Below are 17,319 nucleotides of genomic sequence, written 5' to 3'. Positions count from 1 at the left end.
TGTCTTATTCCCACGCACCTTATTTTCCCATCGCATGATCATTATTTGGCCTTCAATTCGTGGATCGAAGTGGATAGCCCGAAATCCGATGGGCCAAAGCCCGACTCATCAGAGAATCAAAAAGGCTACTTGCTGTCTGGAAGCCTGGACGATATTTTCGATTTGATTTTTGTTTTGTTTTGGGAAGTGAAAGGACAACGGCGAGTGGTGCTTGGATATTTTCCTTTTATTTTTACTTCTTACAATACAGAGTGACCGGGGCTCCCAATTTCTGGTCCTAAATTTTCCATTATCCCTTTTTAAGTGAGATTCTATAAACTATGTATTTTTAGGATTGCAACACTAACTAGCCTTTGATTTAGCGGTATTTGTCTTTATTTGATTGGAAGAAGTCCTCAAGTTCGATTTATATTTGTGATAAGTTCGATAGTAACTCCAATTTGCAAAATAAACAACCAAAAGCAAAAGAACAACCGCTGACCCAGCCAAGCAAACACCCACATGAGTAGGGAAGCAAAAAGACACAAGCCTTTTGCAGCAAACAAAACACCACAAATTTAAACAGAGTAAGAAACCTCCACAACACAGGGCAACAGCCCAAACAAACCACCACAGAGAAGAAGAAGGCAAGAGTAAAAGGGAGAAGGAAAGGTAAAAGGGGGATTGAGGGTAGTGACCTCATTTTTCAGTTCAAATCTTATGACCGAGAGTTTTTTGTATTGTTGAATTGAATAAAAACAAAAATCTAAACTATGAACTTGTGACGAAAAACATGGAATGATCTTACGCAATTCTCCAACTATGATCGGTGATTGTTCCTATATCTTCCCACTTTCTGGGGATCCAATATAGGCATCCCATTTTGTAATAACATTACATAATTGTACAATTGGCAGCAATACTTGCAGCAGCAACAGCAATCTCAAATAGACGATATGCTTGAAACCATTTATTCTGAAAAAATGTACAAAACAAAAGAAAATTAAATAAGAAATGTGAAAATGTACACCTTTCAATCCTTTAAAATTGAAAGGGGTACATGAGCATGAAATCAAAGAAAAAGAAACTCACCCTTTCAGGTGCTTGAAAGTAGTAATTGTTATAAATCACCAGAGGCTGTGGAACTGGAGTCATTGCCTACATCAATCAACCATATAGGAACTCAAATTAGCTACTTTCGTAAAAGCACATTGTATACCGCATCTCAATTACTCTAGATAAGATCCATTAACATATACCACATCTCAATTATCTTGCTAAGCACCCTAGTAAAAAGTGATTAGCAAAAGATGATCCAAATAACGAAGCAAGCACTTTACCTGATTGAGATCGGGTCTAGCACAAGGAGGGAGGCCTCTTTTGGAGCGCAGCAAGACATGGTTGTCCAAGAAATACGTATGGTGGTGATAAAAATTCCTGATGCTGTAGCAGGCAGCACAGAGATCATAGGTGCCCTGATGATGGTCAGCTCCTACATCAAAGCAAGCAACGCAGGTGAAATACAAGCCACAAAGGTACACTCTACACCCTTGGCAAAAGATGTTCCTCGTTTTGACGATGTAGTAGAAGGTGAGCACTTCATAAAAATCCAGGCCACCGTCGCGGTTTCGATCTAGTTTCATGAAGAAACTGGGGTCGTTGATGATCCAGCTGTAACCGCTTTGATGCAGAAATTCATAAAACTCTGAGGAGCTGATTCGGCCGTCGTTATTTGTGTCCATGGATTGGAAGAAAGACCATGCCAGACGCTGAAGTTCCGGAGAACCATTGGAATAGTAGGCTAAGGCTGCTGCATGTAGTTCTTCCATTTCCATATAGAAGTTAGAACAGTACAGCTATAGCCTATAGGCAGCTTTTCTGCTCTTTGGTCTTCTTTTTTGTAATTTTGGATTATATAAATACTATATTAGTGCTGACCGAGTCATATGTTTAAATAAAATCAAATTGTTGTTGGGTTGACATTCTAATTAACAGCTTAATATATACTCGATCAATATTGTATACAATAATGCTAGAGTCTTTAAATCTGTTCATCAAATGATGCGTTGCTTCATATATCAATATCTTTAGATTTGAAATTTTACGACATCATTTAGTGAAAAACAATTCGATAGTTTCTTTAATTTTTTTTAATACAAGTGATAGTCACATAAAAAAAATCTTAAATAATGATTAACTCATTAGTGATAATAATTAATATTACAGCGGGGGAGAAAAGGGCAAAGACAGAAAGACCAAGACAGAGTCCAAGGAGACTACAGGTTGGTTCACTATGGAGTTAATAATTAAAGGCTCTTTCCTGGCTAGTTGGCTACTTGCATCCCAAGTCAACTCCTTATTGTATATTTAATACAATCAACAACAAAACTTTAGTAACATGGAAAGAAAATAGGACAACTCTGAAAGGCCTTTTTTTGTAACATCACATAATTGTGCAGTTGGAAACCAAAGATGAAATAGAAATAGCCATCTCTAATGCTTGAAATGCTTCAAGTGCTTGGTACCATCTATTCTGAAAAGTCGAAAGCATATAAAGCATATTCAATGGAAGAATTAATGCATTTTTATGGGTACGAGATTCAAATAAGCATCTGAAGCTCAACTCACCCTTTGATTTTGAGGCGCAGCTTGATTGACGTAGTAATTATTAGTAATCACTAGAGGATTCTGTTGAATTTGAGGAGCAGGCGCAGCTTGAGCCAATGCCTACATGAGTCATATAGCAATTCAAATCGGAAAATCAAACCATCTAACAACCAGGGAAATAAATATATGATACCAAAGAACAAAATTAACCTCTGTTAAATAAATAAATTAATTAATTAATTAACCCAAAGCAAGAGCTTCGAGAAATCAACCCAAAACAACAAATTTATTTGCAATAATTACTAATTATATTTTCACGATGTTCCCACTAATTATAATGCCTTAATCAATTTATTAAATAAATTAATATCACATCTGATTTAATTAATGTTAAGGATTCTACGTTAAGGATTGGTTAAAGATTTTTAATCTCAATCAACATGATCTAAACCCTAAACCCTAAACCCTAAAAAAGTGTGTCTCACCTCAGAATTAGTAATCGAATTAATACCTAAAAAACCCTGCTGGCAGTTAATCTAATTCCAATTGTTCCACACTTCCGTTCCAAAATAAAGAAACATGTTATATGATGTTAGAATTAGTAATTCAATTACCATGGTAAGATTTGGCCGAGCATAAGGAGGGCCTCTTTTGGAGCGTAGCAAAACGTGGTTATCCAGTGCTGGTGAGTGTAGTTGGCATTACCATAGCAAGCAGCACACAGGTCATACGTTGGATAGTGATAATAATAATTAGCTGCTCCTCCATCAAAGCACTCAACGCACGTAAAATACAAGCCACAAAGGTGTGCTCGGCAACTTTGGCCCTGGCAGGTTATGTACCTTGTTTTGATGATATAGTAGAACGTAAGTACTTCCTTGAAATCTAGCCCACCGTCGCGATTGAGGTCAAGTCTAGCGAACAAGTTGGGGTCATTATGGAGGATCCAGTGGTATCCACTTTGTTGGACGAAGTCGTTGAACTCGGCGTCGCTGATTTTGCCATCACAGTCTGTATCCATGGATCGAAAGAATTCATATGCTTTACAACGAGTATCGTCATTGCCACGGCTATAGTATGCATAAGCTGCTGCATGTAGTTCTTCCATTGCCAGATATACAGCTAGTGATAGCAAGCAATCCAACTATATTATACAGGAAAACTGTTATATATAGCTTGCTATAGCCTGTGCTTTATATTGGCTTTGGTTTTGAGAGAGGAATCCTGAATATCAATTATGCATATAATATTATTAAAGGATCTATATATATATATATATATATATATTCAAACTCTCCAATATTAATTAATTTCCAAGTCTTCGTGTTTTTCTTTTTGTCTTGGTCAACTCCAAGTCTTCATGTTTGGGATGTTGCGTAAAGTTTGTGCACCTCTACATTTTGAGATAGTCAGAGAATACGCGGAGAGACTAAAACACAGTACTCAAAACGACACGACAACCCTACAATTTGGTGAGTTGCTAACTTGCGCTGATGACTCAAGTTAACTCCTTGCATCAATTTGGTACCATACTAGACTAGTACACAAGCTGCATCTCGTTAATCAAAGCCACGTTTATTCAAAGTCGCCGCCAACTAGGCCGTCGATCGTCTTTTTCTTATGTTAAATTATATGTCACGTCTGATTAATTAAAATTTATGTAATATTTTATTTTAAATGTAAACAAAAAAATTTGAAGAAAAAAATTAACATAATCAAATCTCAGTAATGACAATTGTGAATTATTTATAATTTTTTTTTTATAAAAAAAACCCCAATATGAAGTTCTATAATCTCAACATCTTGAACATGAGTCATGGAAATCAAAAGTGAACTTTTAGTTTATGCTCCCAAAAGTAGCATCATGACTTGATTTATTGTTTCTTTGCAAGAGCATGGCTCCCAAAGGTGTAATAAATATAGTAACTACGCATATCATCCAACACTTTCTTTTTGACTTCCACCATCTTATGAATTATTTTTTGGTTGTGACAAGAACACTATCACATAGTAATTTGAGTTGATTTGTTATACCACGTGATGATGTTAATTGTACAATAATTTTCTCAAAGTGTGTCACAAAGCATTTAACGTTGAAGTATGAAAGTTGTGTCAGTCTTTAAAAGATCTAGAACTTCTTCAGCCATTAATTGTCAATTGATTTTGGATTGGGTGCACAAATCAATCCAACGTACAAAAAATACTAGCTCAATAAAAAGGATATATATATATATATATATATATTTAATTCGCAAGTAAGTATTTTGTATACAAAGAAAGACCAAGACACAATCTAAGGCAGAGTCCAAGGCAGGAGGAAGACCAAGTCATATATAAGATGGAATCCAAGTACATCAACTGCTATACTCTTTCAATTTCCTGGTTTAGAATGAATCAAAATTAACCTCAAAGTGTAACATCCCGACCCAAAATATTATTACGATTGGTTTTAATTTAATTAAAATTTGGAATTTCCAATTTTGCCCTTGAAGTGGGGGCAAAAAGGGTCATTTTTATCCGGAGAGAGTTTGGAGCATTGGGTGGTGTTTTTAGAAAGGTTGTACTGAGCCGAGTCCGTAGACACGCGGTAGGCTCGATTCGGACTTGAAACGAAGAAGTTACGATCGAAAAATCATTGAGGATTTAATTGATAATTTTCAGAAATTAATTTGGAATAAAAATCAGTTTTCCAGAATTAATCTCTCATTTCTCTCTCTCTCTCCTCGCGACAGACTCCCCCTCCCCTTCGTTTTTCTTCAGCCGCATCTCTCTCTCTCTTCGAATCTCCGGCCACCGGCCACGGCAGCGCACGAGACCGGACTCGATCGAACCGCCACCTCCTCCTCTCTCTTCCCCGGCCAGCACCGCACCTGGAGTCGTCGACAGCCGCCGGAAATCGCAGAAAACAGGCCGGAAAATCGTGGAACTTCAACACCTTCGTTCTCCTTCGTTTCTCAACCAAATTGAACGAGTGAGGTATGAAAATTCATCTATTTTTCGTGCTCTAGCTGCCTGTTGGTTAGGTTTCCAGAAATTTTGAGAGTTTATAACTCAAATTTCGAATTGAAGAAAACTGGCAGTTTCGGCCACCATTTTGGGCCACTTCCGGCCATTTTCTGGCCTTCACCCAAGAAGAAAAGTGGTTCCAAATTAAGTGTATTACCTAGGTTAGGAGTTTGGAGCCAAAATACTAAGTTTTTCCGGTCACCGGAATTGTGATCAAGCCACCCACGCGCGGCAGCGCGTGGGGCGGCGCGTGGGCAGTCCGGCAGAGGTCATACTTTATCCTAGAATGATCCTTGTGTTGTCACGAGCGCGAAGGAGTTTACGGATCTCAATTTGGATATCGTTTGGGCCTCGAACGAATTTTACCTAATCTGTGATTTTTGGGTTTGATGTGTTTGGGCCGTTGGATCAAACCCAATTTCACGTATGTTGTTCCAGGTATTCCTAGGATCGCATAGGAATTCACGGATTGTGAATCGGAGCCCCGGATGTTCCGGTTCAATAATTTAAAGTTTGTGTTTTACGTTAACCGTTCGATCGTGAGTTTTGACCGTCCGGTTGACCGAGTGTCTTCCGAGACTTTTTCAGCGTTTGAAACTCTTAGGTGGACCCTAGGAGTGTCTCGTTCCTTGTGCGTACTAGAAACCCGGGAAAATTAGGATTTTATTTTAAAGTCTTATTTTGAAGAGTTGGATTTTTATATCGTATTCCTATTCTGAAATAGGTAATCCGACTCCGCCTTCGGAGCAGGCAGGACCCTCTCGGGGTCACGCAGCTTGGGACTACTTGTGAGTGGACTTTGTTTTCAAATAAATAGCATGGATTTATCTTGGAAATTGCATGTATAAGAATTTAAGGATTTACTGACAGTTAATTTGTGCTTTAAAGTGAAACTAATATGTTCGTAAGTATTTGGTATATTTTCTGGGTTTTGATATTCTAAGTATCTTGAGTATATATAAATTGATATATGTGAATTGTTATCTATCTTTGAGGGCTATGTGTGGGAAGTACGGGGTTGTTTTATGAGTTGTGGAAAGATGTGGTATAGATTGTCAGTTTGAAGTGCTATAAGCACTACCCCGTGTACCTCCCCCTGGATTTGTGAATGGATTATGGAAATGTGATACTTGGAAATATCGGAACCCGGGGCATACCTTAACGGGGTGTCGCTGTAGACCCTTAATTGGGTAGTCTGCGCGCGTAGGACTGTTTACAGGCGTACGGGTCTTGATTCTTCGTCCGTACGTGCTGGCTGAGAGTTAGTCCCCCAGTTGGACGGCTTGTCCCTAGCCACATAGTCCGCTTGAGGGCTGATAATTGTGAGCTAGTCAACAATCCCCTGCTGGATTGTTTCCCCGGTACAATTAGGTGTGTCTTATATATATATAGAGTGTATCTCTCATATTTTACTATTATGCAATTGTTCTTATTTTTGAGCGAGGATACTTCCCCGCTCGTCGTGCCGGTGGGCACGGGTTTCGAGAGTTTGATTTGAGTTTTGTAAGGAAAGGTTTGGGTGGGTTGATTTGCAAGTTTCACTGAATTTCGGATTTAGCTCGGTTTGAGCAAACTATATATGTATGAATATAATGGTTTTTAATGTATTGAGTTCATGCATGGTTTTCTAACGGTGGGGTTATATTACTTTGGTTTAAATTGAACTAAACTTTGTTTTGTCCACTCACAATTTTCTGTTTTGCGCCCCACAGCCAGTAGTGACTGGTACGAGCAGCAGAGCTGTGTCGTGTGCCCTTGAACCGTGAACTTTGGTGCTCCGAGCCTTTGTAGGGCTTCGGTACCCTGTTAACTCGTAAAACTCTATTCTTACTGGTTGGTTGAATTCTGTTAGATGCTCTGTTATTGCCCAGTTAGAATTTGGTATTTTGAGGCCGGAGGCCACAGTTTGTAAACGCTATGTATTGTGTAATGCATGCTGGCTGTTGGGTTATAAATATCTGTGTTTTTGACAGGTTGAAATTTTTGGGTTATGTCCTGTTTACAGGGGAGACTCTGCCAAAATTTTGGTAGAAAGTCTCGGGTTTTAGTACATGGGCCCGGCATCTGCGGAATGCCGGATATTTAGGCGGGATCCGACCCGGGTTCCGAGGAAATCCGGGGCGGGTCCTGTCAGCTTGGTATCAGAGCATTAGGTTTCTTTTCTTGGGACTATCATGCTTCTTTTGCGTGTTGGTACTAATGATTTGGTGGTTTCTTGGGTTTAGAATCATGCATCGTCGTGGTGCTCGAATTAGAGGTCGTGGTCGTACTCAGAGATATGGACCCAATCCTCCACCTCCATCTCCATCTCCACCACCCTCTCCACCACCACCACCTGTTGGAGAGCAAGCTGGTGAGAATATGTTGGATTGGCAACAAGTGATGAACCAGTTCACTAATCAGTTTACCACACAGCTTGCCCAAAATATGGCTACCGCCATGCAAGGAACCATGCAAGGGAGACGAGAGCAGGAAGGTTCAGACATCAAAAGAGTCAAAGATATGGGAGCTAAAGAGTTCTTTGGTAGCTCTGATCCTACGGAAGCCGAGGCTTGGCTCACGGATTTGGAAAGAGTTTTTGAGGTTCTACAATGTCCGGAAGGGGATAAAGTGAGATTGGCGGCCTTTCTATTGAAAGGGAATGCGTATCATTGGTGGAAAACTGTTAGGAGGGCTGATATGACTTGGGAGGATTTCCAGCGCGTCTTCTTCGTGCAGTTCTACCCGCATTCTTACCGGAATGCGAAGAAGATTGAATTTCAGCAATTGACTCAAGGAAATATGACCGTGTTTGAATATGAGCAGAAATTCAATGAGTTATCAAGGTTTGCACCGGACATGGTAGCCACTGAAGAAGAGAAGTGTATGCGATTTGAATATGGTTTATGGTTGGAGATTCAGGGTAAGGTTACTGCTACTCCACATACTTCTATGAGGGCACTGGCTGAAGCTGCTGATAGAGTGGAAAGAACAATTAGATTGACTGCTGGTAGACGAAGTAGAGACATGTCAGGAATTGGTGGACCGAGTCAGGGTCCATCAAAGAGAGGATCCAGCTCCAGTTCAGCAGGTAGTAGCTGGTCCGGTGGACGGAGGTCTAGCTCCAGCAGTGGTCGGTCTAGCGCTCGACCAGTGTGGGGCCAGCATTCAGGACAGCAGTCGGTGGCCGGTACAAGTTGCTATATCTGTGGACAGACAGGACATCTCAGGAGGGATTGTCCATTACGTGGGCAGACTAGTGGTCCCACCCAGAGGAGCGGAGTTACCTGTTTTCAGTGTGGACAGCCTGGGCACTATAGGAGTGAGTGTCCACTTCTCACTGTTGGTGCTACTACGGGACAGGTGACTGGGGCCCAGCAGGGGCAAAGCGGTAGAGGACATGGTCAGACCCGGGGTGGAGCCTCTTCTTCTGCAGCCGGTTCTTCTTCGAGCAGTGGGGTTCAGTCCACTTTCCGTGGACGAGGCGGTAGGAGTCAGAGGGGCCAGCCAGGGCGTGCTACTACTCAGGCACGTGTATTCTCTATGACACAGCAGGAGGCCCAGGCCACACCGGATGTTATCACTGGTATGGTTCCTATTTTTGATTACCTTGCACGTGTATTGATAGATCCCGGGGCTACCCATTCTTTCATTGCAAGTAGCTTTGTTCCTTATGCCAGTGTTAGACCCACACCCATGGCAGGAAGTTTTAGTATTTCTTTACCTACTGGGGACGTCCTGTTTGCGGACATGGTGCTTAAAGGTTGTTATGTCCAAGTGGGAGATGCAATGTTAGATGCGAATTTGATTCCCTTGGATTTGGTAGATCTTGACATTATCTTGGGAATGGATTGGTTAGAAAAGCATCGTGCATCGGTAGATTGTTTCAGGAAGGAGGTAGTGTTTAGAAGTCCGGGACAACCTGAAGTCATGTTCTGTGGAGAGCGTAGAGTTCTTCCGTCTTGTCTCATCTCTGCCATAACCGCGAAAAGGTTACTTAAGAAAGGATGCGTGGGGTACTTAGCCCACATCATTGATACTCAGGAGATCACTTTGAATCTGGAAGATGTTCCTATTGTTCGTGAGTTTCCAGATGTCTTTCCGGATGATCTTCCTGGTTTGCCTCCTCAGAGAGAAACCGAGTTCACTATCGAACTCCTTCCAGGCACGAATCCAATTTATCAAGCTCCTTATAGGATGGCACCAGCAGAGTTACGGGAGTTGAAGATACAATTGCAGGAATTGATTGATCTTGGATTCATTCGACCTAGTGTTTCCCCTTGGGGTGCACCGGTGTTGTTTGTAAAGAAGAAGGATGGAACCATGAGGCTATGTATTGATTACAGACAATTGAACAAGGTGACTGTGCGTAATCGATATCCTTTGCCTCGAATCGATGATTTGTTTGATCAATTAAAGGGTGCCAAGTATTTCTCTAAGATCGATCTGAGATCGGGTTACCATCAACTGAGAGTACGAGAGGAGGATGTTCCGAAGACAGCATTCAGGACTCGTTACGGCCATTATGAGTTCTTAGTGATGCCTTTCGGATTGACTAATGCTCCAGCAGCGTTTATGGATCTCATGAACAGAGTGTTCCGACCTTACTTGGATCGCTTTGTGATTGTATTCATAGACGACATCCTTGTCTATTCCAGAACTTTGGAGGGTCATAAGAAGCATTTGAGATTAGTATTGAAGACTTTGAGAAGAAAGCAGCTGTATGCCAAGTTCAGTAAGTGTCAGTTTTGGTTGGATAGAGTGGAATTTCTCGGGCATGTGATATCAGCAGAAGGAATCTATGTGGACCCTCGGAAAATAGAAGCAGTTGTAAATTGGGTGCAACCCACTAGTGTGACAGAAGTACGGAGTTTCCTGGGGTTAGCAGGTTACTATCGTCGATTTGTGGAAGGATTCTCTGTGATAGCAGCACCTCTTTCACGGTTAACAAGGAAAGACGTTCAGTTTGTGTGGACTGAAGAGTGCGAACAGAGTTTTCAAGAGTTGAAGAAGCGGTTAACCACCGCACCTGTTTTAGCTCTTCCAGATAATTCAGGGAATTTTGTGATCTACAGCGATGCATCATTACAAGGTTTAGGATGTGTTTTGATGCAGCATGATCGGGTGATTGCTTATGCCTCAAGACAACTCAAGAAGCATGAGCAGAATTATCCTGCACACGACTTGGAACTTGCTGCAGTGGTGTTCGCTCTCAAAATTTGGCGACACTACTTGTATGGTGAGACGTGTCAGATCTTCACTGATCACAAGAGCCTCAAGTACATTTTCACTCAGAAGGAGTTGAACCTGAGACAACGACGTTGGATGGAGTTGATTAAGGATTACGACTGTACGATTGAGTATCATCCCGGTCGAGCTAATGTAGTAGCTGATGCTTTGAGTAGGAGTATTAATGTGAGTTTAGCTCATTTTAAAGGGGTTTATATTCCGTTGATGGGGGAACTACGGAAGGAAGAGGTAGAGTTGGAATGGAGTCAACAGGGTGCAATACTTGCTAGTTTGTATGTGAGGCCTATCCTGATTGAGAGGGTGATTGCTGCACAACTGGAAGATCCAAAGCTTTGTGTGATAAGATCAGAGGTAGAAAGTGGCATCCGGAGGGATTATGCGATAAGAGAAGATGGAGCTTTGGTAGCTGGAACTCGTCTTTGTGTACCTAAGAAAGACGACGACCTGAAAAGAGAAATCTTGGAGGAAGCTCACTGTTCAACTTATTCTATGCATCCGGGTGGTACTAAGATGTATCGGACTCTACGGGAGTACTACTCGTGGCCGCATATGAAGGGTGACATTGCTAAGTATGTGAGCAGGTGTTTGGTGTGCCAACAAGTGAAAGCGGAGCGACAGAAGCCTTCTGGGCTTATGCAGCCACTCCCGATCCCTGAATGGAAGTGGGAGCATATTACAATGGATTTCGTTTTTAAACTTCCACGTTCTGCAAATGGGTATGACGGAATTTGGGTGATAGTTGATTGACTCACCAAATCAGCTCACTTCCTACCTGTAAAGGAAACCTATTCTTTGACGAAGCTGGCGAAGCTCTTTGTAGGTGAGATAGTGAGATTGCATGGAGCTCCTGTGTCCATTGTATCGGACAGGGACGCTAGGTTTACCTCTCGATTCTGGAAGTGCTTGCATGAGGCTATGGGCACCAGGTTACGTTTCAGTACTGCTTTCCACCCACAGACTGATGGACAGTCAGAAAGAACCATTCAGACTCTGGAGGACATGTTGAGATCCTGTGTGTTACAATTGAAAGGTAGTTGGGATACTCACCTTGCTTTGGTGGAGTTTGCGTATAATAACAGTTACCATTCGAGCATTGAGATGGCTCCGTATGAAGCTCTATATGGGAGGATGTGTAGAACTCCAGTCTGTTGGAATGAGGTGGGTGACAGGATTGTGGAAAAAGTGGATAGTATTCGGGATACCACTGAACAAGTGAAGATGATTCGAGAGAAGCTTAAGACCGCACAAGATAGACAGAAGAGTTATGCGGACAACCGGTCCAAGGATCTTGAGTTTGCAGTTGGAGACTGGGTATTTTTGAAGTTATCTCCTTGGAAGGGTGTGATGAGGTTTGGTAAACGTGGGAAGTTAAGTCCTCGTTATATTGGACCGTATGAGATCACGGAACGTATTGGTCCAGTTGCCTACAGACTTGCCTTACCTTCAGAACTATCTCGGATCCATGATGTTTTCCATGTGTCAATGCTACGGAGGTACATGCCTGATCCTTCTCATATTTTGGAACAGCAACCCATGCAGTTGAGAGAAGATTTGTCATATGATGAGGAACCCGTACAAATCCTGGATAGAAAAGAGCAAGAGTTGCGCTCCAGATCTATCCCAATGGTGAAAGTGTTGTGGCAGAGTCAGACTGTAGAGGAAGCTACTTGGGAACCCGAGGAGCAGATGCGGGCCCAGTATCCTTACCTCTTCTTTTGACAGGTACGTAAATTTCGAGGACGAAATTCTTTATGGGGGGTAGATTGTAACATCCCGACCCAAAATATTATTACGATTGGTTTTAATTTAATTAAAATTTGGAATTTCCAATTTTGCCCTTGAAGTGGGGGCAAAAAGGGTCATTTTTATCCGGAGAGAGTTTGGAGCATTGTGTGGTGTTTTTAGAAAGGTTGTACTGAGCCGAGTCCGTAGACACGCGGTAGGCTCGATTCGGACTTGAAACGAAGAAGTTACGATCGAAAAATCATTGAGGATTTAATTGATAATTTTCAGAAATTAATTTGGAATAAAAATCAGTTTTCCAGAATTAATCTCTCATTTCTCTCTCTCTCTCCTCGCGACAGACTCCCCCTCCCCTTCGTTTTTCTTCAGCCGCATCTCTCTCTCTCTTCGAATCTCCGGCCACCGGCCACGGCAGCGCACGAGACCGGACTCGATCGAACCGCCACCTCCTCCTCTCTCTTCCCCGGCCAGCACCGCACCTGGAGTCGTCGACAGCCGCCGGAAATCGCAGAAAACAGGCCGGAAAATCGTGGAACTTCAACACCTTCGTTCTCCTTCGTTTCTCAACCAAATTGAACGAGTGAGGTATGAAAATTCATCTATTTTTCGTGCTCTAGCTGCCTGTTGGTTAGGTTTCCAGAAATTTTGAGAGTTTATAACTCAAATTTCAAATTGAAGAAAACTGGCAGTTTCGGCCACCATTTTGGGCCACTTCCGGCCATTTTCTGGCCTTCACCCAAGAAGAAAAGTGGTTCCAAATTAGGTGTATTACCTAGGTTAGGAGTTTGGAGCCAAAATACTAAGTTTTTCCGGACACCGGAATTGTGATCAAGCCACCCACGCGCGGCAGCGCGTGGGGCGGCGCGTGGGCAGTCCGGCAGAGGTCATACTTTATCCTAGAATGATCATTGTGTTGTCACGAGCGCGTAGGAGTTTACGGATCTCAATTTGGATATCGTTTGGGCCTCGAACGAATTTTACCTAATCTGTGATTTTTGGGTTTGATGTGTTTGGGCCGTTGGATCAAACCCAATTTCACGTATGTTGTTCCAGGTATTCCTAGGATCGCATAGGAATTCACGGATTGTGAATCGGAGCCCCGGATGTTCCGGTTCAATAATTTAAAGTTTGTGTTTTACGTTAACCGTTCGATTGTGAGTTTTGACCGTCCGGTTGACCGAGTGTCTTCCGAGACTTTTTCAGCGTTTGAAACTCTTAGGTGGACCCTAGGAGTGTCTCGTTCCTTGTGCGTACTAGAAACCCGGGAAAATTAGGATTTTATTTTAAAGTCTTATTTTGAAGAGTTGGATTTTTATATCGTATTCCTATTCTGAAATAGGTAATCCGACTCCGCCTTCGGAGCAGGCAGGACCCTCTCGGGGTCACGCAGCTTGGGACTACTTGTGAGTGGACTTTGTTTTCAAATAAATAGCATGAATTTATCTTGGAAATTGCATGTATAAGAATTTAAGGATTTACTGACAGTTAATTTGTGCTTTAAAGTGAAACTAATATGTTCGTAAGTATTTGGTATATTTTCTGGGTTTTGATATTCTAAGTATCTTGAGTATATATAAATTGATATATGTGAATTGTTATCTATCTTTGAGGGCTATGTGTGGGAAGTACGGGGTTGTTTTATGAGTTGTGGAAAGATGTGGTATAGATTGTCAGTTTGAAGTGCTATAAGCACTACCCCGTGTACCTCCCCCTGGATTTGTGAATGGATTATGGAAATGTGATACTTGGAAATATCGGAACCCGGGGCATACCTTAACGGGGTGTCGCTGTAGACCCTTAATTGGGTAGTCTGCGCGCGTAGGACTGTTTACAGGCGTACGGGTCTTGATTCTTCGTCCGTACGTGCTGGCTGAGAGTTAGTCCCCCAGTTGGACGGCTTGTCCCTAGCCACATAGTCCGCTTGAGGGCTGATAATTGTGAGCTAGTCAACAATCCCCTGCTGGATTGTTTCCCCGGTACAATTAGGTGTGTCTTATGATGAGCACAAAATTAATACAAGTTTTATCCTTAAATTTATATTGGTTAGTATTTTCTTTTGTTTTATATAAATCTATTAAAGTATTTTTATTGTTTCTTTCCAATCTTTGTTTTTATATTTAATGAGTGGTTGTTTGTAGATATTAAGTGTCTTCCACCAATAGCATGTTGAGGAAAAGAAGTAAGTAATGTGTTGCAAGAAGAAAGTAAAGGATGAGAAGAAATATGTGCAGCCAAAGCCAAGGAAATTTGCTCGAGACAACTTGTGCAGCAGCAAATGCAATTGAAGATAAAACAAATGAAAAGAAGAAGCAATCAATTGCATGAATATACTCTAGGACATGCATGCAAAGCTTCCATCATTGAAGAAATAAAGAAAGAATGAATAAACAATGAAGGAGAAGTTCAAATTGACTACTTGCAACCAATGAATGCAAAGAAGAATGATGATGCTTGAGTTGTTATCTAGCTACAATTTGAGGAAAGTTGCTGCAGTTTTTATGAGAAGATACGATAGATGAGCAAGTGGAGCAATTGATAAGAAGACTCAAAGATCTTTGTGAAAACCAAAGTCAAGGAACTAGGCCAAGATTAAGGAATATATTTGAAAATGATGGGTACTTATTTGAAATGATAAAAGCTTGGAGTAAAGAAGCAAGTGGAGAGTGGTGTGGAGAAATTCAAGAGTGATACCCGACAATGAGAAGAAGGAAAGTATGGAAATGCATGACAAAGTGTTCAAGTGGAAGAAAGTTTTGAAGAATTTAGATAAGGAGTCATCATCACAATGAATTAATTAAAGGAAGCAACTTGGCAATTGGTTTGATGGCAAGTGGAAGACATATTAAAATCATGAATATTGCTCCCATCCTCCTATAAATAGATGGAGCTACGGCATTGTAAAACTACACCAAGCTCCACAATCTTGAGCTTTTTCTCTTTTCCCTCCATATTTCTAAGTCTTAAATTCTGTTTTTAGTTTTATTTTATTATGGGGAACTAACTCCCTAGCTAGGGCTAGGGAGGAAACTTTTAATATAAGTGTGTAATTTTTATTAGTTTGATCCAAACTTAAGCTTTAATGTGAATTTGTAGTTTTTGTTCAAATGGAATTTGTAGTTTTCTTTTTAATTAATTGATGAATGTTTGATAATCTATTTCATGGGTTCAATCATGTTTTTCCCATAGTGTAGTAAAAACTTTCATGCTTTTAAAAGAGAAGAGAATTACTAAAGATTAATAGAATTTTGATGAAGATTATTTTTTGATAGTTTGTTGCCAATGGTACAAGTTATGCTTAGAATACTTCTAAAGAAAATTAAAAAGAGCTTTAATTATTTTGAACAACTACAATGGAAAATATTTTGTGGATCAAATTATTAAGAGTTGCATGCTTATGTTAAAAGTGGAAACCCAATGCCTTAGTGTTTTAATCAATTAAATTTTCTCCAAATCAAATCTTGCATAAATCTACCTCTCAATGACACTTGTTCTTTTTCATCTCTGTTATTTTCTTTACACTGCTCTCTGTGGATACGACACTCGGACTTCCGAGCTACACTACTATACGATACTATCTCCTTTGATTTTTGTAAAAGTGGTACGAACAAATTGGCGCCGTTGCCGGGGAGCGGCTTGTCAAAGAGTGCAGAGATCCCCTTGGTCAAAGGTTTGCTGGTTATGTGAAATTCTTCACATCTGGTACACTCTTTCCAAACTTATCTCATTGTTAATATATATTTGTATTTGTATTTTTTGTTTATCTATTTATTTTCTTTATGCGACCTAGAGATCATCTAGGAAGGTTTGTCAAAAAGTCTGAAACTGTTAATTTAGAACATTCTGCTTCAACTTCTTCAACTGAAAATTCCAACAAATCTGAAAGCATGGCAGCAATTGTGAATGATGAACAAGAAATTGCGAATAATGAACAAGAAATTAATGCTCATATTGAAAATAATGAGATTGAGAATAATGAAATGAGAGAAGTAGTTGCACCTAGAACTTTAGAGACATTTTTGCATCCTATTCGTGCACCAAATCCGTCATGCATCATGTTTCCACCTAACATGCCAAATTATGATTTCAAACCTGGAATGATTCAACTGCTTCCCATTTTTCATGGCATGGAAAGTGAAAATCCTTATGTGCATGTTAGGGAATTTGAAGAGGCTATTGGCACTTTTTACAATGTTCAACTTGATAGGCTTAATTTCATAAGGTTGAAATTTTTTCCTTTTTCCTTAAAAGAAAAGGCTAAAAGTTGGTTGTATTCATTAAGGGCTAGATCCATAGGTTCTTGGGGGGAAATGACTCAAGCATTTTTTAACAAGTATTTTCCTAATCACAAGACGATTGCTCTTAAGAAAAGAATCTCAAATTTCTCTCAAAAGGAAAATGAAACTTTGTATCAAACTTGGGAAAAATTTAAAGAGCTTTTGAATTTGTGCCCACACCATGGTTTTGAAAATTGGCGTCTTGCTAGTTATATCTATGAGGGACTTCTCCCTCGTGATCGCCAATTTGTTGAGTCAATGTGTAATGGAAATTTTATGCAAAAAGACCCTGATGATGCCCTAGAATTTTTGGATGAAATTGCTGAAAAAGCTCATCAATGGACTGTCCCCAGTCCAGTTGAGACCACTGATCGGTCAAGAATTGCCACATCTTCTACTAATAAAGGAATTTATCAATTAAAAGAAGAAGATGATTGGAAATTAAAATTTGAGGTTTTGACTAAAGAGATAGCTGCTTTGA

General features: G+C 40.6%; 1 protein-coding gene, 1 non-coding gene and 1 pseudogene across 2 annotated transcripts; all 3 read right to left on the bottom strand.

The window, feature by feature from the left end:
* Positions 1 to 663: 663 nt before the first annotated feature.
* On the bottom strand, positions 664 to 1,814 carry LOC110765819 (uncharacterized). The gene is made up of 3 exons (XM_021969059.2): positions 1,320 to 1,814; positions 1,072 to 1,137; positions 664 to 954 (listed from the first exon to the last, which is right to left on the bottom strand). The coding sequence occupies exons 1-3, from the start codon at positions 1,812 to 1,814 to the stop codon at positions 874 to 876; spliced, it is 642 nt and encodes a 213-aa protein (XP_021824751.1). The 3' UTR covers positions 664 to 873.
* Positions 1,815 to 2,422: 608 nt separating this feature from the next.
* LOC148297162 (uncharacterized) lies at positions 2,423 to 3,706 on the bottom strand (annotated as a pseudogene).
* Positions 3,707 to 16,919: 13,213 nt separating this feature from the next.
* Positions 16,920 to 17,026, bottom strand: LOC148297161 (small nucleolar RNA R71). The gene has a single exon (XR_015833265.1). It is a non-coding gene; the product is annotated as a small nucleolar RNA R71 (small nucleolar RNA).
* Between the last annotated feature and the right edge of the window lie 293 nt (positions 17,027 to 17,319).

Source organism: Prunus avium, chromosome 1 (assembly GCF_965620075.1).
Source record: "Prunus avium chromosome 1, drPruAviu1.hap1.1, whole genome shotgun sequence".
NCBI classification, from domain to species: Eukaryota; Viridiplantae; Streptophyta; class Magnoliopsida; order Rosales; family Rosaceae; genus Prunus; species Prunus avium.
Note: the sequence above shows the minus strand (reverse complement) of the source record. Positions and strands in the feature narration are given on the sequence as shown.